At 55.9% G+C, this 18,807-nt stretch overlaps 1 protein-coding gene across 1 annotated transcript; it reads left to right on the top strand.

Annotated features, from left to right (window-relative positions):
- Window positions 1-5,106: 5,106 nt before the first annotated feature.
- Window positions 5,107-16,426, top strand: TSPO (translocator protein). The gene is made up of 4 exons (XM_060112660.1): window positions 5,107-5,195; window positions 13,171-13,381; window positions 15,523-15,661; window positions 16,141-16,426. Exons 2-4 carry the CDS (start codon window positions 13,200-13,202, stop codon window positions 16,327-16,329), a joined length of 510 nt encoding a protein of 169 aa, XP_059968643.1. The 5' UTR covers window positions 5,107-5,195; window positions 13,171-13,199; the 3' UTR covers window positions 16,330-16,426.
- The last annotated feature ends 2,381 nt before the right edge of the window (window positions 16,427-18,807 follow it).

Here is an 18,807-nt window from a genome sequence, read left to right as displayed (position 1 = left end):
TCTACTACAGTGAGCTTGTCCTGAGAAAAGAATGAGATGAGCTCTCAGGTCATCCGTAGCAGCCTTGCTTTTGACACGGAAAAGGAGGAAATGAGGTGCATATCCAGCAAGAGGAGATTAGTTAAATGAATGATGGCAAATCTGTACAATGCTGTGGTGATAAAAGATATGGAAGAGGTTTTCAGGTTAAGACATGAACAGAGCACACACTGCCTCCAGAAGCACATAAACCCAGAGGAAAAGAATCTTTTAAAGACATAAAACACAAGGGCAGGGAGAACAGGAACAGCAACAGAATCTCTTCAAGCTGGAAACCAGGATGAACAGTATTATCTGATTCAGCAGACTCCAGACAGCCGAAGGCTGAGAACCAACCCTTATTCATACAACAGAATCCTTAAATGCTTAGGAACTGGTAGCCCTAGGCACTTCTAGATCTAAGGATTTAAAAAGTCTGAAATTAAGAGAACTATTTGAAGGTGTCTTTGAAGAACAGTTAGATCTTTAGATGTCTTCTCTCTCTCTAGCCCCTGGGTGATACCTTTCCCTCATTCTGGCAAATGCTTAGCTCTGGAAAGGGCTGGGCAGGCCAGGGATCATGGTGAATGTGGGTTCTCTGCTGAAACAGGTGGATACTGACTGCTGAATGCAGAGATCTCCTCCCATGCTCCCAGAAATGTGCCACCAGACCCCTACCTTCCAGGCAAGAACTGGAGGGCCTTGGGGAATCTGACCAGTACAAGAGGAAAATGCTGAAGATATTGACAGTCCAGGAAGTTACCAGACAAATGACCAACAAGTTCAACTTACAGTGAAGCTAATTCAACAAATACCATCCAAAGACTTATTTTCCTTTTTTCTTCTTATCATGAGCAGCCAGGCAAAGATTCCCAAGCATCTGAGGAAAGCCTCTTACATACAGAAAAAAATAAAATAACCACAATGCATAGGAATCAGAGACTATGATGAGAGAAGAAAATAATTGTTTTAAGAAAATTATCCTTGATAGTTGAGAGGTAAGAGAAGTAATTGCATCAGTGAAAAATGTATAGGAAGTTTTAATTTTTTTATAGTTTTTTTTTTTTTGCCACGCTGTGCAGCATTCTTCCTCAACCAGGGATTGAACCTGTGCCCCCTGCAGTGGGAGCACGGAGTCTTAACCACTGGACCACCAGGGAAGTCCAGGAAATTATTTTTTTTAAAAAAAGAATCTTCAGAAAACAACAACAAAAATCCCTTGGAAATAAAAAAATAGGATAGCTGAATTTAAAAAATCAATAGAGGGCCAAGAAGAGAAAGTCGAGGAAACGTCACAGAAGTTTACAGAAAAAGAAAAAAGCAAACCATGAGAAGCAGGAGAGGAAGGGAAGTTAGAAGACAAGCCCAGGAAGTCCAGGATTCTGAGTAATAGGGATTCCAGAAAGAGAAGCGAGAAAATGGAGGGAAGGAAATCATCCCCTCTAAAAATCCAGTTTCTGAAAAATAAAAGATATGAGTTTCCTGAGAGCTGGAACATTGGATGAAATTAGACCCACATCAAGGAATATCAGCATGGAATTCCGGGACTCTGGGGACAAAAAGCTTAAAATCTTCCAGGAAGAACAAAAGGGGTTACACACAAAGGCTCAGAACGCAGAATGGTTTCAGTCTGCTCATCAGCACCATGGCAGCTGGAAAACGGCACGTCTCCATGATGCTGAAGGACCATGATCTCCAACTTTGAATTTTTACTCAGTCAAACATCAGTCAACCACAGGATAGAGTGCAAGATCTCAAAAAAGATACCTTCTATGTAGCCTTTTTTAAGACTGCATCCTTGGGGACTTCCCTGGTGGCGCAGTGGTTAGGAATCCGCCTGCCAATGCAGGGGACATGGGTTCGAGCCCTGGTCCGGGAAGATCCCACATGCTGCAGAGCAACTAAGCCCATACGTCACAGCTACTGAAGCCCACGCGCCTAGAGCCCGTGCTCCGCAGCAAGAGAAGCCCGCACCGCAATGAAAAGTAGCCCCCACTCACCGCATAACTAGAGAAAGCTCACGCACAGCAATGAAGACCCAACGCAGTCAAAAAAAATAAATTAAAAAAAAAAAGACTGCATCCTTGGAGGATAGGCTCATCGCAAACACGGGGGAACCAGGAAGGGCGAGATGTGCTGGCCAGCTACCAGAGGGATCAAGACCACCCCCAGGCTGGTGGTGAAGAGAGATTCCAGGATGACCTGTGCACCAGGCCTTCGAGCAGCCAGTACATCAGAGATGCACAGAGGGCTGTCATCACCAAGTTGCCACCTGTCACTGTCCTGCCTGTTTAGGAACTGAAATGTCTGGTGAGCCTGGCCTAGATTCCCATCCACACTTGGCTGTCTTGATCACAGGCTGATGAGACCCTGTGCTCCCTTCCATGTCCTGCTGCCTGGCTCAGTGAAGGACACTGTTCCGTCTCACGGAAGTGTCCACCCCTGTTCCTGAGGTCTGGACACAGGTGCAGTGAGCTCAGAGGCAAGAAGACACACAGCCCATGCCTCTGACTGTTTCATATTGAATGTCCACACCACAGCCTGGCGAGATGTGCTGACAGGGGAGCTGCACACCCAGCCTTGCCCACCAGCTGCCCCAGAGGGACTCCTGTCAATGCTCAGGGAGACTGAGGCCAGTCTGTGCCCCAGCGGCTCAGTTCAGTTTCACCTTCCTAGGGATCTTCCTCTGCCCCGGCCATCGTGTCCACTCTCTCCAGCCAGCTGCATGCTGCCCCTCAGCTGTTTGAAGCGAATCAATATAGGGCTCAGGGAGACATACCTAAGGGTCTTAATAAAACTCTAAAGGAGGGCTTCCCTGGTGGCACAGTGGTTGAGAGTCCACCTGCCGATGCAGGGGACACGGGTTCGTGCCCCAGTCCGGGAGGATCCCACGTGCCGCGAAGCGGCTGGGCCCGTGAGCCATGGTCGCTGAGCCTGCGCCTCCGGAGCCTGTGCTCCGCAACGGGAGAGGCCACAACAGTGAGAGGCCCACGTACTGCAAAAAAAACAAAAAAACCCCAAAACTCTAAAGGAAAGTAAGGGTGTGTTTAACCCAAAAGTCAAGACAGAGGTGACCTCTGGAGTGGCAGGAGCAATCACCAGAGAGAGCACCAGGAGGTTCCTAGGGCACTGGGAATCTTCTTCTTATCAACCTGGGGGTGGACAGACAGCATCTTGTTATTATTCTAAAGCGTACACGTGTTAAATGTAGACAAATGTTTGATAATGTAGAAAGAGGTTTCTGATTTATTGTAAGGGGAAGAAAACAAATTACAAAACCAATTATTTCATGAAGGCATTCTTGTAAAGAAACATGTGCATATGCTTAGAAAAAGGCATAGAAAAACTCACAAAGTGTTGACTGTGCTTGGGTAATGGGAGAGTGGGTGACTTTTTTTCTTTTTGCCTGTATTTTCCAATTTCCTTACAATAAATATGAATTACTCATGTAAGAAAGTAAACACACAAATAAAATATAAGAAAATACTGTACTCAAATCACACTTAGAATTGAGAAGCCTAATGAATGACACAATAGTTAAGAGTGCAGGCCCTGGACTGCCGGGGTATAAATCCTGACTGCATCACTGACAAGCTGTGTGACCTTGTCACCTCTCTGGGGATTGGGAGGGTGTTCTCCATGCCTCCTTCCTCGATCGACTGAGGCCGGGGGTTGGGTTTGCTTGTGTTGTACCCTCCAGGGTTGAGCCCAGAGCTGGGCAACCTGTGGTGCTCAATATATACATCCCTTGAGGTTGGCACATGCCAACCTCATGCAGCTCCCTCTGGCAGCCACTGGCCCTCTGAACTGCAGGGGCTCATCTGTGAAAAGGGTGGGCCTAGTGTGTTTGTTCTCTGCCCCCCCCCCACTGGGCCCTGGTGCCCAGCAAGTATTTGGGACCAGAAATCGCTGCCTCCCAGGATGCCCTGTGGGCCTAGAGCCCTGCAAGCAGGAGGGGAGAGGCGGGAGGGAAGCTGCATTGCCTCCCCACCACGGGTCTTCTGGGGCAGGCGGGTTTGCCACTCAGCCAAGCCACTGGGCACCTCCTTACAGGAAGAAGGTGAGGGCTGGCAGCTTGCTGGGAGGCGTGGCCAGACCAACTTCATGAGGAACAGTGGCCACAATGTGTGGGTCCATGGTACCTCAAGGGATCCAGGAAAATATTTTAATTTCTTTTAAAATCAGAAGAAAAATGTGAAAAGAACCCAGCCTGGATTATACCTGCCGTTATACAAACGCAGTCAAAGGTAGAAGAGGCCCATGAAGGCAAAAAAGGCAGGGCCTCGGAAAGTCAGACTTCAGCCCAGGAGGAGCAGGCAGGGCTCACCTGGGCCTCCCGACCCCCACCCCAAGTGCCCAGTTTGGGCAATTGTGGTTCTGGCAGTCTGCGGGCCCTGCCAGGCCAAGTTAGTCAAGAGGGCAGTGACAGGCCCTGGGTTGCAGTAATAAAGTAGTGTGTGCAGATAAGGCAGTGAAGTGCTCAAGGTCTGGGCCTGGACATGCTGTCCCATCAGGGTGACCCTGGCAAACTGGAGGCCACCTCTGGGCTGTGATGGTCACTGAATGCCAAGCGCCTGTGGTCTCCTGCATTACCATGTGGCATCCTCCTTAGTCCCACCATGCTGTGCCCATTTTACCGATGAAGAGATGGAGGCAGAGGGAGCCAGCCAAGGAGAGCCTGGGCCAGGACTAAGAGGGCAGTGCTGCCTCCTGTCCTGGGGCAACAGCTAAAGGAACTGGGGTTCTCCTCCGGAGATGGTGGCCAGAGTTGCTGTGCAGAAGGATGTTCAGCGCTCTGCCGTCAGGCGATGTAATTCCCCTCTCTGAGATCGGTGATCTCTATCGGCCCACTTTACAGATAGGAGAAATGAGGCACAAGAAGAGACGCGACCTGCCTGCACAGCCAGCAGTGCCTGCACGGCTGGGCGGTCACGGTGGGAAGGAGAAGCGGCCGGAAGGCGCGCTCGTGCCCGGGGGAGGCGGAAGCGCGTCTCCCTGGCAGGGCAGCCAGAGGAGGGAGCGCCCCAACCCGCGGGGTTGTCGACGGCCGCCGCCCAGGTTTCCAGCCAAGCTGGGCGGGGCCGGGGTGGGCGGGGCCTCGAGGGCGGGGCCGGGGCCGGGCCCGGACCCCACCTCCCGCCGCGCAGCGCCCTTCCCCTAGCGAGTCGTCGTTGCCGGTGAGTGGGGACGGGGCTTCGAAAGGGCGGCGGGAAGGGGCCCCCGCGCGGCAGCGACCCCCGACAGCGCCCGCCCGCCGGCGCGGGCCCCGAGGGGAAACTGCGGCGGGAGGTGGCGGGGCCCCGGGGGGCGGCCGCGGGGCAGCACTAGGGACCCGGCCGTTGGGTCGGCCGGCGGGAGGGGGGCGGTGACCCCCCCCTCCCCCCGGCCCTGGCCTCAGCGGTCGGCGCTCCTGCGCGGCCGGGTTCCGGCGGGATTGGGGGCGCGGAAGGGGGAACTTGGGCAACCCCGCCCCGCCGCACCACGCTGGGCCCTCGGGCCCCGCGGGAAGCGGAGCCGCGGGAGGGACCAGGCACCCCCCCCTTCCCGCCCAATCCGGTGGTTGAGCAGCCGCGGCCGGCAGAGGGCGGGAGTGGAGGAGCGGGATACCTTGAGGATCACAAAGTGCCTGGGAGACCTCGGGCTCCTGATCCATTTATAGGGGAGGAAACCCAGGCCAGAGAAGGGGAGGTTATTTGTCCAAAGCCATTGAAGGCCCCGCGGAGCCTTAGAACCGGGTCCCTAGATCCCCGTCCAGTGCTCAGGTGCACTGTAACCTACACGTCCTGGTGTGGGCAGGGCATCCCCTGGGACTTGCCTGTCCCCTGCCCCTGCTGCAAAGGAGCTGGGAGCCCAGGTGGGAGGGGTCGTGGTGTTCCCGGAAAACTGGGTTTGCCTCTCGGTGGGTGGTGCGGAGCCAAAAGGCACAAGCAAGCCGATCGGGAGAAGGAAGGATTTATTACTTCCAACAAGTAAGGAGAGCGCCTCGGAGCTCTCCCAAAGAAGTGTCTCCCCAAACAGCAAACCTGGGGAAGTTTTAAGCTGCATATTCATGAAGGGGCTTGAGCAGAGGAGAATTCAACATAGAATTGGGGCAGAGGTCTATAGAGTCCAAGCTTTAGTTGATTGAAGTTACAACCGGTCAGCAAAGGTCAGCTTCTTGTCCCTTAGGTTCCAGTTGATCTGGTAGCTGAGCACTTGGGGGTAGGGAGATGTGTTTAAATTCTGCAAAACAGCTCAAAAACGTGTTTCGGCAGGGGGGTCAGGACTCGAGCCTCCCCTAAGGATGTGTGACTGAGGGTGTCCCAAAGGGTCACGGCCAAGGAGGAGGCTGTGTACAAGGAGCACGGCCCAGAGTGCCTGGTGCACAGCAGGCCTGCGGCCCAAAGGCCAGGCTGCTTGGATGTGGGCCGAGGGCCCCAGTGTCTCTGTGGGGAGTGGCGTGGGGACCCCGACACAGGGCAGCGGGAGGCCAGGGGCCGCTCCCAGGCAGCAGTAGCTCTTGTCCACTGGTCAGGAAAGGGGCTGAGGAGAAAGCCTCTTCGGGGAGCAGGGAGACAGGCTGCTCAGCCTCCCCAGAGGGAGGCTCAGATAGAATCCTGGGCCGCCAAGGGAGCCCTTTGAAATGGGGGGAAACTGACGCTCACCCAAGAAACTGCCCAGGGGCACAGAACAGTACAGCTGGGGTTCAAACGCTCGTGGTCTGACTTCAAAGCCCTGCTTCCTCCACAGTGCATGCCCAGAGGAGTGTGTGCCTGGAGTGTGTGTGTGTGTGTGTGTGTGTGTGTGTGTGTGTGTGTGTGTGTGTGTGTGTGTGTGTGTGTATGCGTGGCCATGACTGAATGGTGTCCAGCTGGTTCAGCCAGAAACCAGAAACCGTTGACGGTGGATCGCTGAACGGGGGTAGGGGAGGTGCTGACAGGGGGCGAGCCTACTTTGTGCTGTATACACTTTTGACTTTTCATTACTTCATTTCTGAATCTGTCTCTTATTTATATTTTCTCTTACTTATTTTTGATTGTGCAAGCAATGCCTGAGCATGCTCTCTGTCTCAATAGTCATTCTCCATAAAACAGATTCCCCTTTGTCACCCCCAGCCCCACCCCATCCCAGACCAGCTGGGTTTCCAGACCTGTTGTCTAATACATTGGATACTTTCATAATGAAAAAGATTAACAGAGGTTATAATGAGGATGATTAGCTGTGAGTCATTTAAAAAAAAAAAAAAAAAAGAGCCTTAAAACAGGTCCCTGGGACCATCGGTGGTGGCTTGAAGGAGACATAAGGCCCAGGAGGGGCTGGGTGCAGCTTGGAGGTGGGGACCAGAGAAATGGCAAAACTCTGTTCTGTTTCTGAGCAGCAGTTTCTGTCACCTTCTATAGGGAGGCCTCAGAGAACAGAAAGCTCCACCAGAGGCCCATGGCCGCAACCTCCCCTTCACAGACAAGGCCACAGAGGCCCAGGAGTGAAGCATCACTACGAGAGAGATCCTGAGTCTCACCCCAGGGGCAGGGAGGATTCAGATCCTGAAACGGCTGCCCACGGGCCCAGCTGGGACCTGATGCCTCGTCGGGGCTGGGACACTGGCCCTGGTGCTGGAGAGAGTGAGGCTGTTGGTCCTGAGAGAATCCTCTGGCACCAAGGCAGGGGGTGGAATGGCTGAGGTGGGGTGGGAGTGGCCTGAGATGAGCCCTGGGCCCCCCGCAGGTTTCTGGGGCAGGGCTTAGGCGCCTTGTCACGATGGAGGAGGAAGCTGAAGAGGGGAGGTGACACATCCCATCGTTGTGACTGGCTGTGTGGCCCAGAGCTGAAGCCAGCAGACTCCCAGATCAGGAGCTGGAGGGGTGTTTCAGGAGGTCTCAGAGTCACCCAGACCTGGAAAGTTCTGTGACTCCCTGTGCCTCGGTTTCCTCATCTGGAAAGTGGAGCCCACTATGGAGGCCGAGAGATCTGGAACTCAGGGCCTGAGAAGAGAAGCAGCTGGCCTCACCCCTGCGGCTTCACAACAGCCGGCGTGAAGCCCTGATGACCCAGGATGAATACAGCCGGGCCCTGCACCAGGCTCCGCCCCCCACCCCTCCCAAAGGCCTTGCACTGTCTCCTGACCCCAGGCCCTGAGCTCTCTGCTTTGCCTGTTCTTGGCCTCTGTTTCAGTGGCCCCAGGCCTTGAGGGCGGGGCCTTTTGGAAGCACTTTCACCCACTGAGTGTTGGGTGACCAACAGGCTGACATTTTCTCAGCCTTGGGTCTGCGCCATGTGGCTGCTTCTTCTGGAGGGATGAGTGGTCCCCAACACCGACCCCCACATCCCCTGGCTTATCTGGACCTCCCTTGAGCCTGCCCACACCCCCATGAAGCACACAGGGCAGGTTACACCCACCTGATGTAAGGGGAAACCGAGGCCCAGAGCGGAGCGTTGGCTTGGCTTCACCAAGAAAATTGGAGGCAGAGCCAAGGTTTGGGTTCTTAGTCACCTGCTGTCGGAAATAGAAATAAAGGGCAGGTGGGTGGCTTTGCCTCTCTGCCTGAGCCCTGAGCCCCCTCCTGGCCACTGGAGTGGCTCTAACCCAAACCGTAACCCTAACCCCATCACAGGATGGATCTCTCTCAGGCCTGCTTGAGCCAGCTGCCCTGCCCTGCCCAGCCCAGCCCAGCCCAGCATGACTCAGCTTGGTGGGTCCCCTAATCGGGTGATTCAAGAGCCTGGCAGTCCTCATGAGGCCCCAGGAAGCTCCTTGCCTGGGCTCTCTCCATGTGGGGCATTTGACCTACCAGTTTTCTGACCCTCAGGCTGGGTGGACCCTTTAATCCCCTTGGCCCAGTGGTGCATAAACACAACAGCCTGGAAGGGTGAGCAGAAGCGTGGTCTCAGGCCTTACTCTGTTACCGCAGAGGGGAGAGCCACCACCTCTTCCTGGGCGTCTGTTTGTTCTGCATAGCAAGGGGCCAGGGTGGTGGACTCTCCAGCCCCGTCAGCTGGCACGCTGGGGATTTCCCGGGCACCGGCTGGGTGCCATGGCAGGGTGACACAAGCGCCCCTGCCCACAACGCCTTGGGGAGAAGTATGGACCCAGGCCACAACGTGGGTGAGCCTCGAAAACACGCTCAGTGAGAGAAGCCGGACCCCAAAGTCCACATAATGTATGATCCCATTTATGTGAAATGTGTGGAGAAGGTAAATCCACAGGGATAGAAGGCAGATGGGTGGTTGCCAGGGGCTGGGGGAGGGAGGAATGGGGAGTGAGCTGATGGGTGGGCGTCTTTTGGGGTGATGGAAATGTTTTGGAACTTGGTATAGATGGCTGTACGACATTGGGAAATGCACCAAATGCCACTGAACTGTGCACTTTAAAATGGTTCATTTTATGTTATATGACTCTCATTTCCATTAACCAAAAGCAATAAGAAATAGAAAACAAATAAATGGTCAGGAAACTCTGAGGGGCCTTGGTGGCAGGTGGGTCAGGGGTGGGGCTTAGGGGGAAGCAGTGACAAGAATATCGAGGAGAAAGTAGGCTATGCGCATTAGTGTCCAAACCAGGATCCTTCTTTTCTTTTTAATGTTTCATTTTGAACTGATTTTAGATTTGCGGTAAAGTTACAGGATGCTCCTTTTCTTTTTAATGTTTCATTCTGAACTAATTTTAGACTTGCGGTAGTTATAAAGGTCATGCAGAGAGTTGCTGCATACCCTTCACCCAGCTTCCCCTAGTGGAACCAGGAAATTCACACCATGCCGGTAACCCCGCTAACGTGCTCAGCTGGCCCAGGACCCCGTCCGTCTGGGATCCCACATTGCGTTTAGCTGTTATTTGTCCTTAGTCGGTGACATTTCCCTCCGTCTTTCCTCGCCTTTCATGACCTTGACCCTTTTCAAGAGTGCTAAAGCGCAGGCCAGGTATTTGGTCAAATGTTCCTCCGTCTGGGATTGTGACGTTTTCTCATGATTGGGCTGGGGTTTGTGTTTGGGGCACGAATACCAGAGCGAGTGTGTCCACCTCTGTGAACCGTGTCATGTGTCTTACACTGGTGGCATTAACCTTGGTCACCTGTAAAAGGAGCACTGCTGAGAGGGAGGGGGGCCATTCTTTTGGGACAAAGTGGGCATAAATTGGGACCTTCCTGGGAAAAGGCACAGTTCAGCCCCCGACCCACTGGGCCTCAGTGTCCCTATCTGTATGTGAGAGTCATTGCGAGGTGAAGCCCTCCCACCTGCCCAGCTCATGTCACGGTCCAGGGGACCCTCAGGCACTGAACACAGCTTGTTATGGTTGCCCAAGGGCTGTCACTTGGTTGCGGATTCAACACATTTATTAAACAGGCTGAGCAGGGCTGTGCCCCATGGCGTAGGTGAGAAAGCCGGCTGAGGTGGCCTGGGCTCCCCCGAGATGACACAGTGGTGGCTGGGTCCCAGGGCTCCATATCCACCTGGCAGCGGCACTGGGCCAGTGCTCTCCTGGCCCCGGGAGAGGTGGGCCTTCATACTGTGGTGAGATCAGACCCTCACCCCCACCCCAGGAACAGTTGTGGGCACCCTGGAAACCAGAGGGCCGGGGGGTGGGGTGGGAGGGGCTGGGGGAGAAACACAGGAACCTTTACCTGTCACCAGCCAGCCCTGGGCAGTGTTTATTCTCACGGCTCATCTGTGCAGTGATCGTGGGGATTGAGCTCACTGTCCCCACTCGACAGGCGAGAAAACTGAGGCCCAGGGAGGGAGGAATCAGAGTCGCTAGATGGCAGAGCTGGATTCTGCTGGATGCCTGACGCTCTCCGCCTGTTCCTTTTAAAATTATGCTCATTCTAGACATTTCGGAAAGTGATAACAAAGCATCGGAAATCCCTCTGCTGAGTGCGGGCCTTGGACTCCCGAGCTACCCGCTTGTGGAGGGGCCCTGGGCAAATGCCCCCGCCGCTCTGCACCATGGGTCCGTCGGCAGGTGGGATGAGATGGTGTGGGTTCCTCACGGGGTGAGAACAGAAAGACAGTGTTTGGGTCGAGCCTGTGCCCGGGCCAGGCTCACAGCCGTTCCCCAGGAGATGTTTGTTTTGTTTTTGTTTTTTGCGGTACGCGGGCCTCTCACTGCTGTGGCCTCTCCCGTTGCGGAGCACAGGCTCTGGACGCGCAGGCCCAGCAGCCACGGCTCACGGGCGCAGCCTCTCCGCGGCATGTGGGATCTTCCCGGACTGGGGCACGAACCCGTGTCCCCTGCATCGGCAGGCGGACTCCCAACCACTGTGCCACCAGGGAAGCCCGAGATGTTTGTTTTATGAGGGTGATGGCTGCTAACCTCTTCACGCACTTGTTACCGTTTTTAAAATGCATATCCATTTTTTGCTAAAATTGGGATAATTCTGTAGTCAATTTTATATTCTGCTTTCTGCACTTAATGTTATGTTGAGGACAGTTTTCACATCATTAAAGAGTCCTCCAAGCTGGACTCGGGGGTTGACCCATCCTTAACAGTCCCCGGCGTTGGGCACTGAGGTTGCTTCTGCATCTCACGGAGCTTCATGGCGCCCCAGGCCAGCAGCTGCCCCTTCTGCCCTGGGCAGCCTTCGCCCGGAAGCCCCGATGGCTCCCCACTGCCTCCGGATGGGCACAGCCTCTTCCTGGTACTTGCTGCCCTGTCTGCCTCGTGCCTTTCTCCACCCCCGCCGCTTTCCCCTGCTGTGTCCCTGGGAGAAAGTGCTCCGTGTCCTTCCAGCACCATCTTCTCTCTGATCCTGGGTCGGGGTGCCCTGTCTGAGGTCTGGGCCTCTTCCACTCCATCTGCCGTGGGTGCCCAGCCCCCATCCCAGCAGGCCGTCCTGCAAGTTTTCTGAACATAATCCGTCTGTGTGGCTTCTTATCTCCTACAGACACTCCGGCTTCTCCAACTAGAGTCAGGGCGTGTTAGCAGGAGCTCAGCCCCTTCATTTTGTGGTGGGGAAACCAAGGCCCAGTTAGGGGTGCTGATAGGCTTGGGATCCCACAGCAGGTTACACAGAGCTGGCCCCCGACGCCCAGCCCAGGGCCCCGCTTGCTGTCTGGCTGGACTGTCAGCCCCAATGAGCACAGTTCCCTGGGAGCCTTGAGCGCTGCTGGGCACCTAGTAGGTCCTCAGCGCAGACCTGGGGGCTGCTGGGCAAGGGGGAGTGTTTGACGATCAGAACGGAGAGACCTGAATGTTGGGTCCCCTCTATCCCTGCCTGGGGGGCTCCAGCCTTGGAGGTGATGGTGACAGCATCCAGACCTTCCTTGCCCTGAGCCCCGTCAGCCTCTCAGGGCTGCTGAGGGGCCCTCACCAGCCTTAAACTCTGTCCCTTTCCACCCACCACATCCATGGCCCTGGGCGTCAGGGCCCAGCAGCTTTTCGACCTGGGCAGAGCCTGACCCCAGAGTGCTGTGTGACCCCAGGGAGTTTGCTTTCTCTCTCTGAAACACAGGGAAGGGGAGGTGATTTCAGGGTGGGCCCGTGGGATGGTGTACAAAGAGACCCCCCCCACATTGGGCTGGACCCAGGTCGGCCACGTTGATGTCCTGTTCATTTGCCGGAGGCCACAATATGTTGGTGGGAGCGGGTATTCGAGCCAAGCTCTGTCTGATACCTGTTGTTGCATGAATGGCGAATGACTGAATGAGAAGTATTGGAGCATCAGGCACAGGGTGCGGACCGAGGCGGCCTCGCAGTACCGCCCGGGGAGGGAGGGCTGGGCAGCCTTCTTGGTGGAGGGGACCCAAACTGGCCGTGATTGAGGCAGCAGAGAGGAGGGGTCACTTGCCAGGAGACCCAAGGTCAAGGGCGAGGGTGAGAGAGCACAGGAGCCTGGCAGCTGGAGCAGGGGCGGACGTGGAGCCGACAGGGCAGGGGCACCTGGGAGGCTCCTGCCAGGCAGGGCAGCCTCGTGGGTGGGGGTGGGAGTGGGGGTGGAAACGCATTCCCTGGAGCCCTTGGGCTGGCAGGGGCTGCAGGGCAGACTCAGCACTGGCCCCCCAACCTCACACATCTTTCCCGCGTGTTCCATCAATTGATTGGTTGATCCATGAGTGATGAGGAGCTGGTAACAGACCCACCCCTGGTTTGTGCACAGTAGGTCCTCAGGAAACGCCAGGGGAGGCCCCACCCCAGCTCTGGAGCATCACCGCCTCTCACCCCAGCCCTGTCTTCTCTTTCAGAACTTTCCGGAACAGCAGCTGCAGCAGCAATGGCCCCGCCCTGGGTGCCCGCCGTGGGCTTCACGCTGGTGCCCAGTCTGGGGGGCTTCCTGGGCTCCCACTATGTCCACGGAGAGAGTCTCCGCTGGTACGCCGCCCTGCAGAAGCCCTCGTGGCACCCGCCCCGCTGGATGCTGGCTCCCATCTGGGGCACGCTGTACTCGGCCATGGGGTAGGTGGGCATGGGTGCTGTCCTGACAGCTGGACCTGTCCACCTTCCGGGGCAGGCAGGGCAGGGGGAGGCCCAGGCCCGAGGGCAGAGCTTCTCCTCCAGAGTGGAAACTGCCCAGGTGTTCCCGGGGCAGCGGGCACCACTTCCTGGCCTCGTTTGGCAAGTGAGGGTGGAGAAAACTATGGGGCCTGTTGGTTGCACAACTGACCTTTTTCCTCTGGGGCCTCCTGGGAGGGGCGGGCAACCCCGTACTGGCATTCTGGCTGTTTTCACAACAGCAGGGTGAGGCCGGCTCAGTGTGCGAAGGTCAGACGTGGGCATGTGGATGCTTCCAAGATCGGTAGCAGTAAGAACAACAGCAGTAATAGTAGCCATTTGTTGAGCACCTGCCTGGTGACAGGCTTTGTCTTGGTTAATTTTCATGACCCCCCCATTTGACAAGGGACCTCCCACAGACACAGGGCTATGGAGTCGGGACCCTACAGGATTTCCTGGACTAGGCCCAGGAACTGCCACCAGGCAAAGCAGGACTGGATGGAGGAGTGCCCCCCCACGCCCCCTGGTGGCTCCAGCAGGAACCGCACCCAGGAGACTGGTCAGCTTCCCACCCTCTTCTAGAAGGTTCCCTGCAAACTGGTTCTGTGCCAGCCCAGTGCAGGGTGGGACTGCAGAGGGCAGGTAGCAGAGACCAGGCTGATGCCCCAGGGTTCTTTTTTTTTTTATTTAAAATTTTTTTTATTTATTTTATTTTTATTTATTTTTGGCTGCGTTGCTGCACACGGGCTTTCTCTAGTTACGTCAAGTGGGGGCTACTCTCCTTTACGGGGCACGGGCTTCTCATTGCGGTGGCTTCTCTTGTTGCGGAGCACGGGCTCTAGGCACGTGAGCTTCAGTAGTTGTGGCTCGAGGGCTCTAGAGCACAGGCTCAGTAGTTGTGGCGCACGGGCTTAGTTGCTCCATGGCATGTGGGATCTTCCCAGACCAGGGATTGAACCCGTGTCGCCTGCACTGGCAGGCAGACTCTTAACCACTGAGCCACCAGGGAAGTCCGCCCCAGGGTTCTGATGGGAGTAAGATAGTCCTGGAAACCTGGGTGTCACCTGGGCCACACCCTCTGCCAGCCCCAGGCCCTGCCCAGTCAGGCTGCAGCACTTCCTGCATCCTGCTTTCTCCTCCCCGCCCTGGCCCAGGCACCACTGTTTCTGCCTTAACTTGCTCCAGCCTCCAGGCCTCCCACCGCCATCAAGACCCTGATGGAGCATAAATTTGGCACCTCTCTTGTGGAACCCCGTGGAAACTCCCTGTGGTCCTGATAAGGTCCAACCCCTCACAGAATAAAAAGCCCAGGCTCTGGCCTCAGACCACCCGGGTTCAAATGCTGACTCACCTACTGATTGCCTGCCAAGAGCTCTTAGCGCTTTGACTCTCTGTGCCACAGTTTCTGCACCTGTAAGATGGGGGCGGTAGTACTGCCCATCTCATGACGTTATCATGATGTAAGATGGGGGCGGTAGTACTGCCCATCTCATGACGTTATCATGAGAATGAACGAACTAATGCTCGGGAAGAGCGGTGCCTGCGTGTGTAAATGCTGGAGGGCGTTAGCTATTATTATTGCTGGTGTTATGGTTGTCCTTGTGGCCCTAAGAGCCCCATGACCAGGCCCTCTTCTGCTTCACCTCCCCAGTGCCCCCCAGACTTCACCAGTAACATAGGCTGACTCAGGGGGTCTTGTGCATGCCTCTAAGCCTTTGCATATCCTCGTTGCCTCCCCCTGGCAAACTCATACACATCCTCTAAGGCCCAGCCCAAAAGTCCCATCCTGTTTCCTTGCATGCCTTATGTGCTTCCCCCTTTACAGCACTGATGAAGATAATAATGTCAAATATTTATTGAGTGTCCCATGTGCCAGGTACTGCCCTAGGCACTGCCAGTATATTAAGTAGAATCTCCACAGCAACCCCGTGAGAAACAAAGGCCCAGAGAGGTTAAGCAACTTCCCTGAGGTCACACAGCAGTCAGTGGCAGGGCATGCCTGAGCCATCAGTGTGTGGTCCCAGAGGTGAGCTTGGCTCCTGGCCCTGCAGGGAGGCTCCTGGTCTCTCCCCTGTTGGTGCCCTGACTGGCAGCCTCTCTTTCAGGTATGGCTCCTACATGATCTGGAAAGAGCTGGGGGGCTTCTCGAAGGAGGCTGTGGTTCCCCTGGGCCTCTACGCTGGGCAGCTGGCTCTGAACTGGGCATGGCCTCCCCTCTTCTTCGGTGCCCGACAAATGGGTTGGGTAAGTGTGACCTTGGCTTGTCTCCGTGGTCCCTGGAGATGGCCCCTCCCTTGGGGGACATGGGGCATCATATCCCAGACCTCCAGGGTCAGGGTCTAAAGGTGGGGACAGGGGAGGCACTTGGCTCCTGGTTCACGTCTCCTCAGAAGCTCTTAGGGGACCAGGGCCCCTCAGCTGCTCTTCTTCCAATGCAGGAAGCCTTGCAGGGCTCTGATGGGTTTAGGGGCCATTGGTATAGGAGAACCCACATTACACCTGGTGCTGTGCACCCCACACATGGCATAGTCAGGGAAGGGCGATTGTTCCCATTTTACAGATGAGGAAACCGAGGCAGAAAATGGGGGAGGGGCTTGGCCAGGTCACTGAGAGGCGGATGGAGAGTTCCCTCAGGTGCAGTGGTGGTGGGCAGCTGGGACACACACAGCCCCATGGGTACGTGGAGCCTCAGGCCTCCCTGTCGTCCCTCTGTGTCTGTGCAGGCCTTGGTGGATCTCCTGCTGATGGGTGGAGTGGCGGCAGCCACGGCCGTGGCCTGGCACCAGGTGAGCCCACCAGCCGCCTGCCTGCTCTACCCGTACCTGGCCTGGCTGGCCTTTGCGGCCACACTCAACTACTGCGTCTGGCGCGACAACCAGGACCACAGCCGTGGCCGTCGGCTCTCGGAATGAAGGCGCCCCGCCCTCCGAGGACCGCAGCCGCTGCGGGTCAGGCGTTGCTGGTGGTGGTGGCCCCCAGGCTCTCCTGGCCGCCAGGCTGCCTGTGTGTCCGGTCTCAGCCCAGGGGTCACCAGCAGTTTCAGAGGTGCTCCAGGCCGAGCCCCGACCCCAGAAACAGTGTCCTGTGCTTTCTGCACTGCTCGAAGCTCGCTCTCAGAATGTGGAATTTTATAAGCCAAATAAAGTTTTTTAACCTCCTGGCAGTGGCCTTTTTACTTGGGTGGGACCCTTGACCGTGGAGAGGGCGAGGGGCTCGTCCTCTTGCTGGATGCGTCTGGGTTGAATCATCCAGATGACGCTGGACCCGGCCAGGGCTTCGCCACAATTCTCGGGACCCTTCCAAGAGTGGAGGTGGCCCGTCCAGGGTGGAGCAGCAGACACTGGCATAGCTACAGCTGAGGGAGGAGGCCCTGCCCGCCTCCTTCACGTCCAGGAAGCCCAACCCAGCCACTTGAAGGGCACAGGCCCACAGCCTGCCTGGTCCAATTCCTGACTCTGCTCAGGTGCCAAGCGTGGTCCTCTGCTGGCCTCAGCCAAGATGGGGCTGGGCCCAGAGCAGGGGACACCGACCAACCTGTCCCTTGGGTGCTGGGACTCATGCCAGCCTCACCCCGTCAGGGACAGCCTCGCAAACACTCCATTGGGGAGGGGAGGTCAGAGGCAGTATTGGCCATGCCCCAACCCAGCAGACAGCAGCCCCTCCCTGGCCCAGGTCCACCCAGATTTGGAGGTGTCACCCCCGGCTTCGAATTGGGTGACCCGTGACCTGTGCGGGCAGCTGTTGGGAGTGGGGCCGGGCAGAGCGTCTTACCCAGGCTGCTGCTGGAGTGCTGACTCCACGCCCTCTGAGTTCCTGCAACCTGTGCTGCGCCCGGCAGCAGACTCCTAGGACCAGGGCTGGTCCAAGCTGCTGGCCTTTTTGTTGCTTGTCTGTTTTGGTTTTGGTCACTGAATAAGTTAATTCAAATTAAGTAAAAATAAAATTTCCGTATTTAGAGCTCACACTCATTTTGGCAGCCAGTGGCTTTTTTTTTTTTTTTTTTTTTGCGGTACGTGGGCCTCTCACTGCTGTGGCCTCTCCCATTGCGGAGCACAGGCTCCGGACGCGCAGGCTCAGCGGCCATGGCTCACGGGCCCAGCCACTCCGCAGCATGTGGGATCTTCCCGGACCGGGGCACGAACCCGTGTCCCTTGCATCGGCAGGCGGACTCCCAACCACTGCACCACCAGGGAAGCCCAGCCAGTGGCTTTTGCCGCTTCGCCCTCTCACCTTGCCTCTTCTGTCCTCGCATCCGGACGTGACCGAACTGTACGAAATGCTTCAGGAGATGGGCAGACAGCTGACTGTGTTCTTCTGAGAGAAGGGGCAGCTCTTTCAGCGGCTGTCACTTCGCCCACACTCAACCCTGGTAGAATTTCACGTCCCACAGACTGTGCTCAGGAATCCAGCAGCCTGGTAGCCACGAGCACTTAGCTGAGCCCTCGGCCAGCTCCCCAGTTCTTCTTCTTTTTAAAAAAATATGTATTTATTTATTTTTGGCTTTGCTGGGTCTTAGTTGTGGCATGCGGGATCTTCACTGCAGCATTCTAGTTCCCCAACCAGGGATCGAACCTGGGCCCCCTGCATTGGGAGCACAGAGTCTTACCCACTGGACCACCCGGGAAGTCCCTCCCCAGTTTTTCTGATGCTCATTGGAGCAGAAGAGTCAGATGGGGGACTCTGCACATCCTTTTCACTAATTTATTTCTCAAGTTCTCCAAGACGGCCAGGGGTGCTCCTTGAAGCATCGTGGGCACCCATGTGCCTGCCAGACTTAGCACATTAAGTGTACCTGAGACTTCTGGAATTTTCTCAGTGGTGCTCATGCAGAGCCCTTTTTTCCATTCCGTACATTCGTGGGTTTGTTCATCTCTAGTAACATCCCACATCCTTTCTACTGGCCACAAAAACACACACGGCCATAGAAACACTTGGGAAAACGGGCGAGAGGAGGGTGCGTTTTGCTGTTTTGTTTGCTACTTTCTCACGATGCTCTCCCCGTGCTTCGTGATTAGATGGCATTTCTGAGCTGTTGCCACCCACGAGGGACTTCAGGGTTCTGACAGTCTCTGTGTTGGTTTAATAGGAAAATCCACAGCACGCAGATCTGTCAAGTCCTTCTGGTCTGCGTCTCTCCTGGAGCTGCTTCATTCAATTGAGATCTCCTTAAACCCGTGTGTCTGAACCCTTCTAGCCATAAAGGATGCAAGCAAGAGTTCACACAGCCCAAGAGGGCTCAGCTGGCTGGTCGTCAGCAGGGAAGCGACAGCGACTCTCAGTTTGCCTGGCATTTTGATGTTATGGTTGCTGCTCTGGACCCTGCAAGATGAAAGCCTGCCTCTCCTATAGCAAGAGATTCTATTCTGTGTCCATGAAAGAGCTGCCGTGTT

Source organism: Mesoplodon densirostris, chromosome 11 (assembly GCF_025265405.1).
Source record: "Mesoplodon densirostris isolate mMesDen1 chromosome 11, mMesDen1 primary haplotype, whole genome shotgun sequence".
In the NCBI taxonomy this organism is placed as follows: Eukaryota; Metazoa; Chordata; class Mammalia; order Artiodactyla; family Ziphiidae; genus Mesoplodon; species Mesoplodon densirostris.
This window is presented reverse-complemented; position numbering and strand designations above follow the sequence as displayed.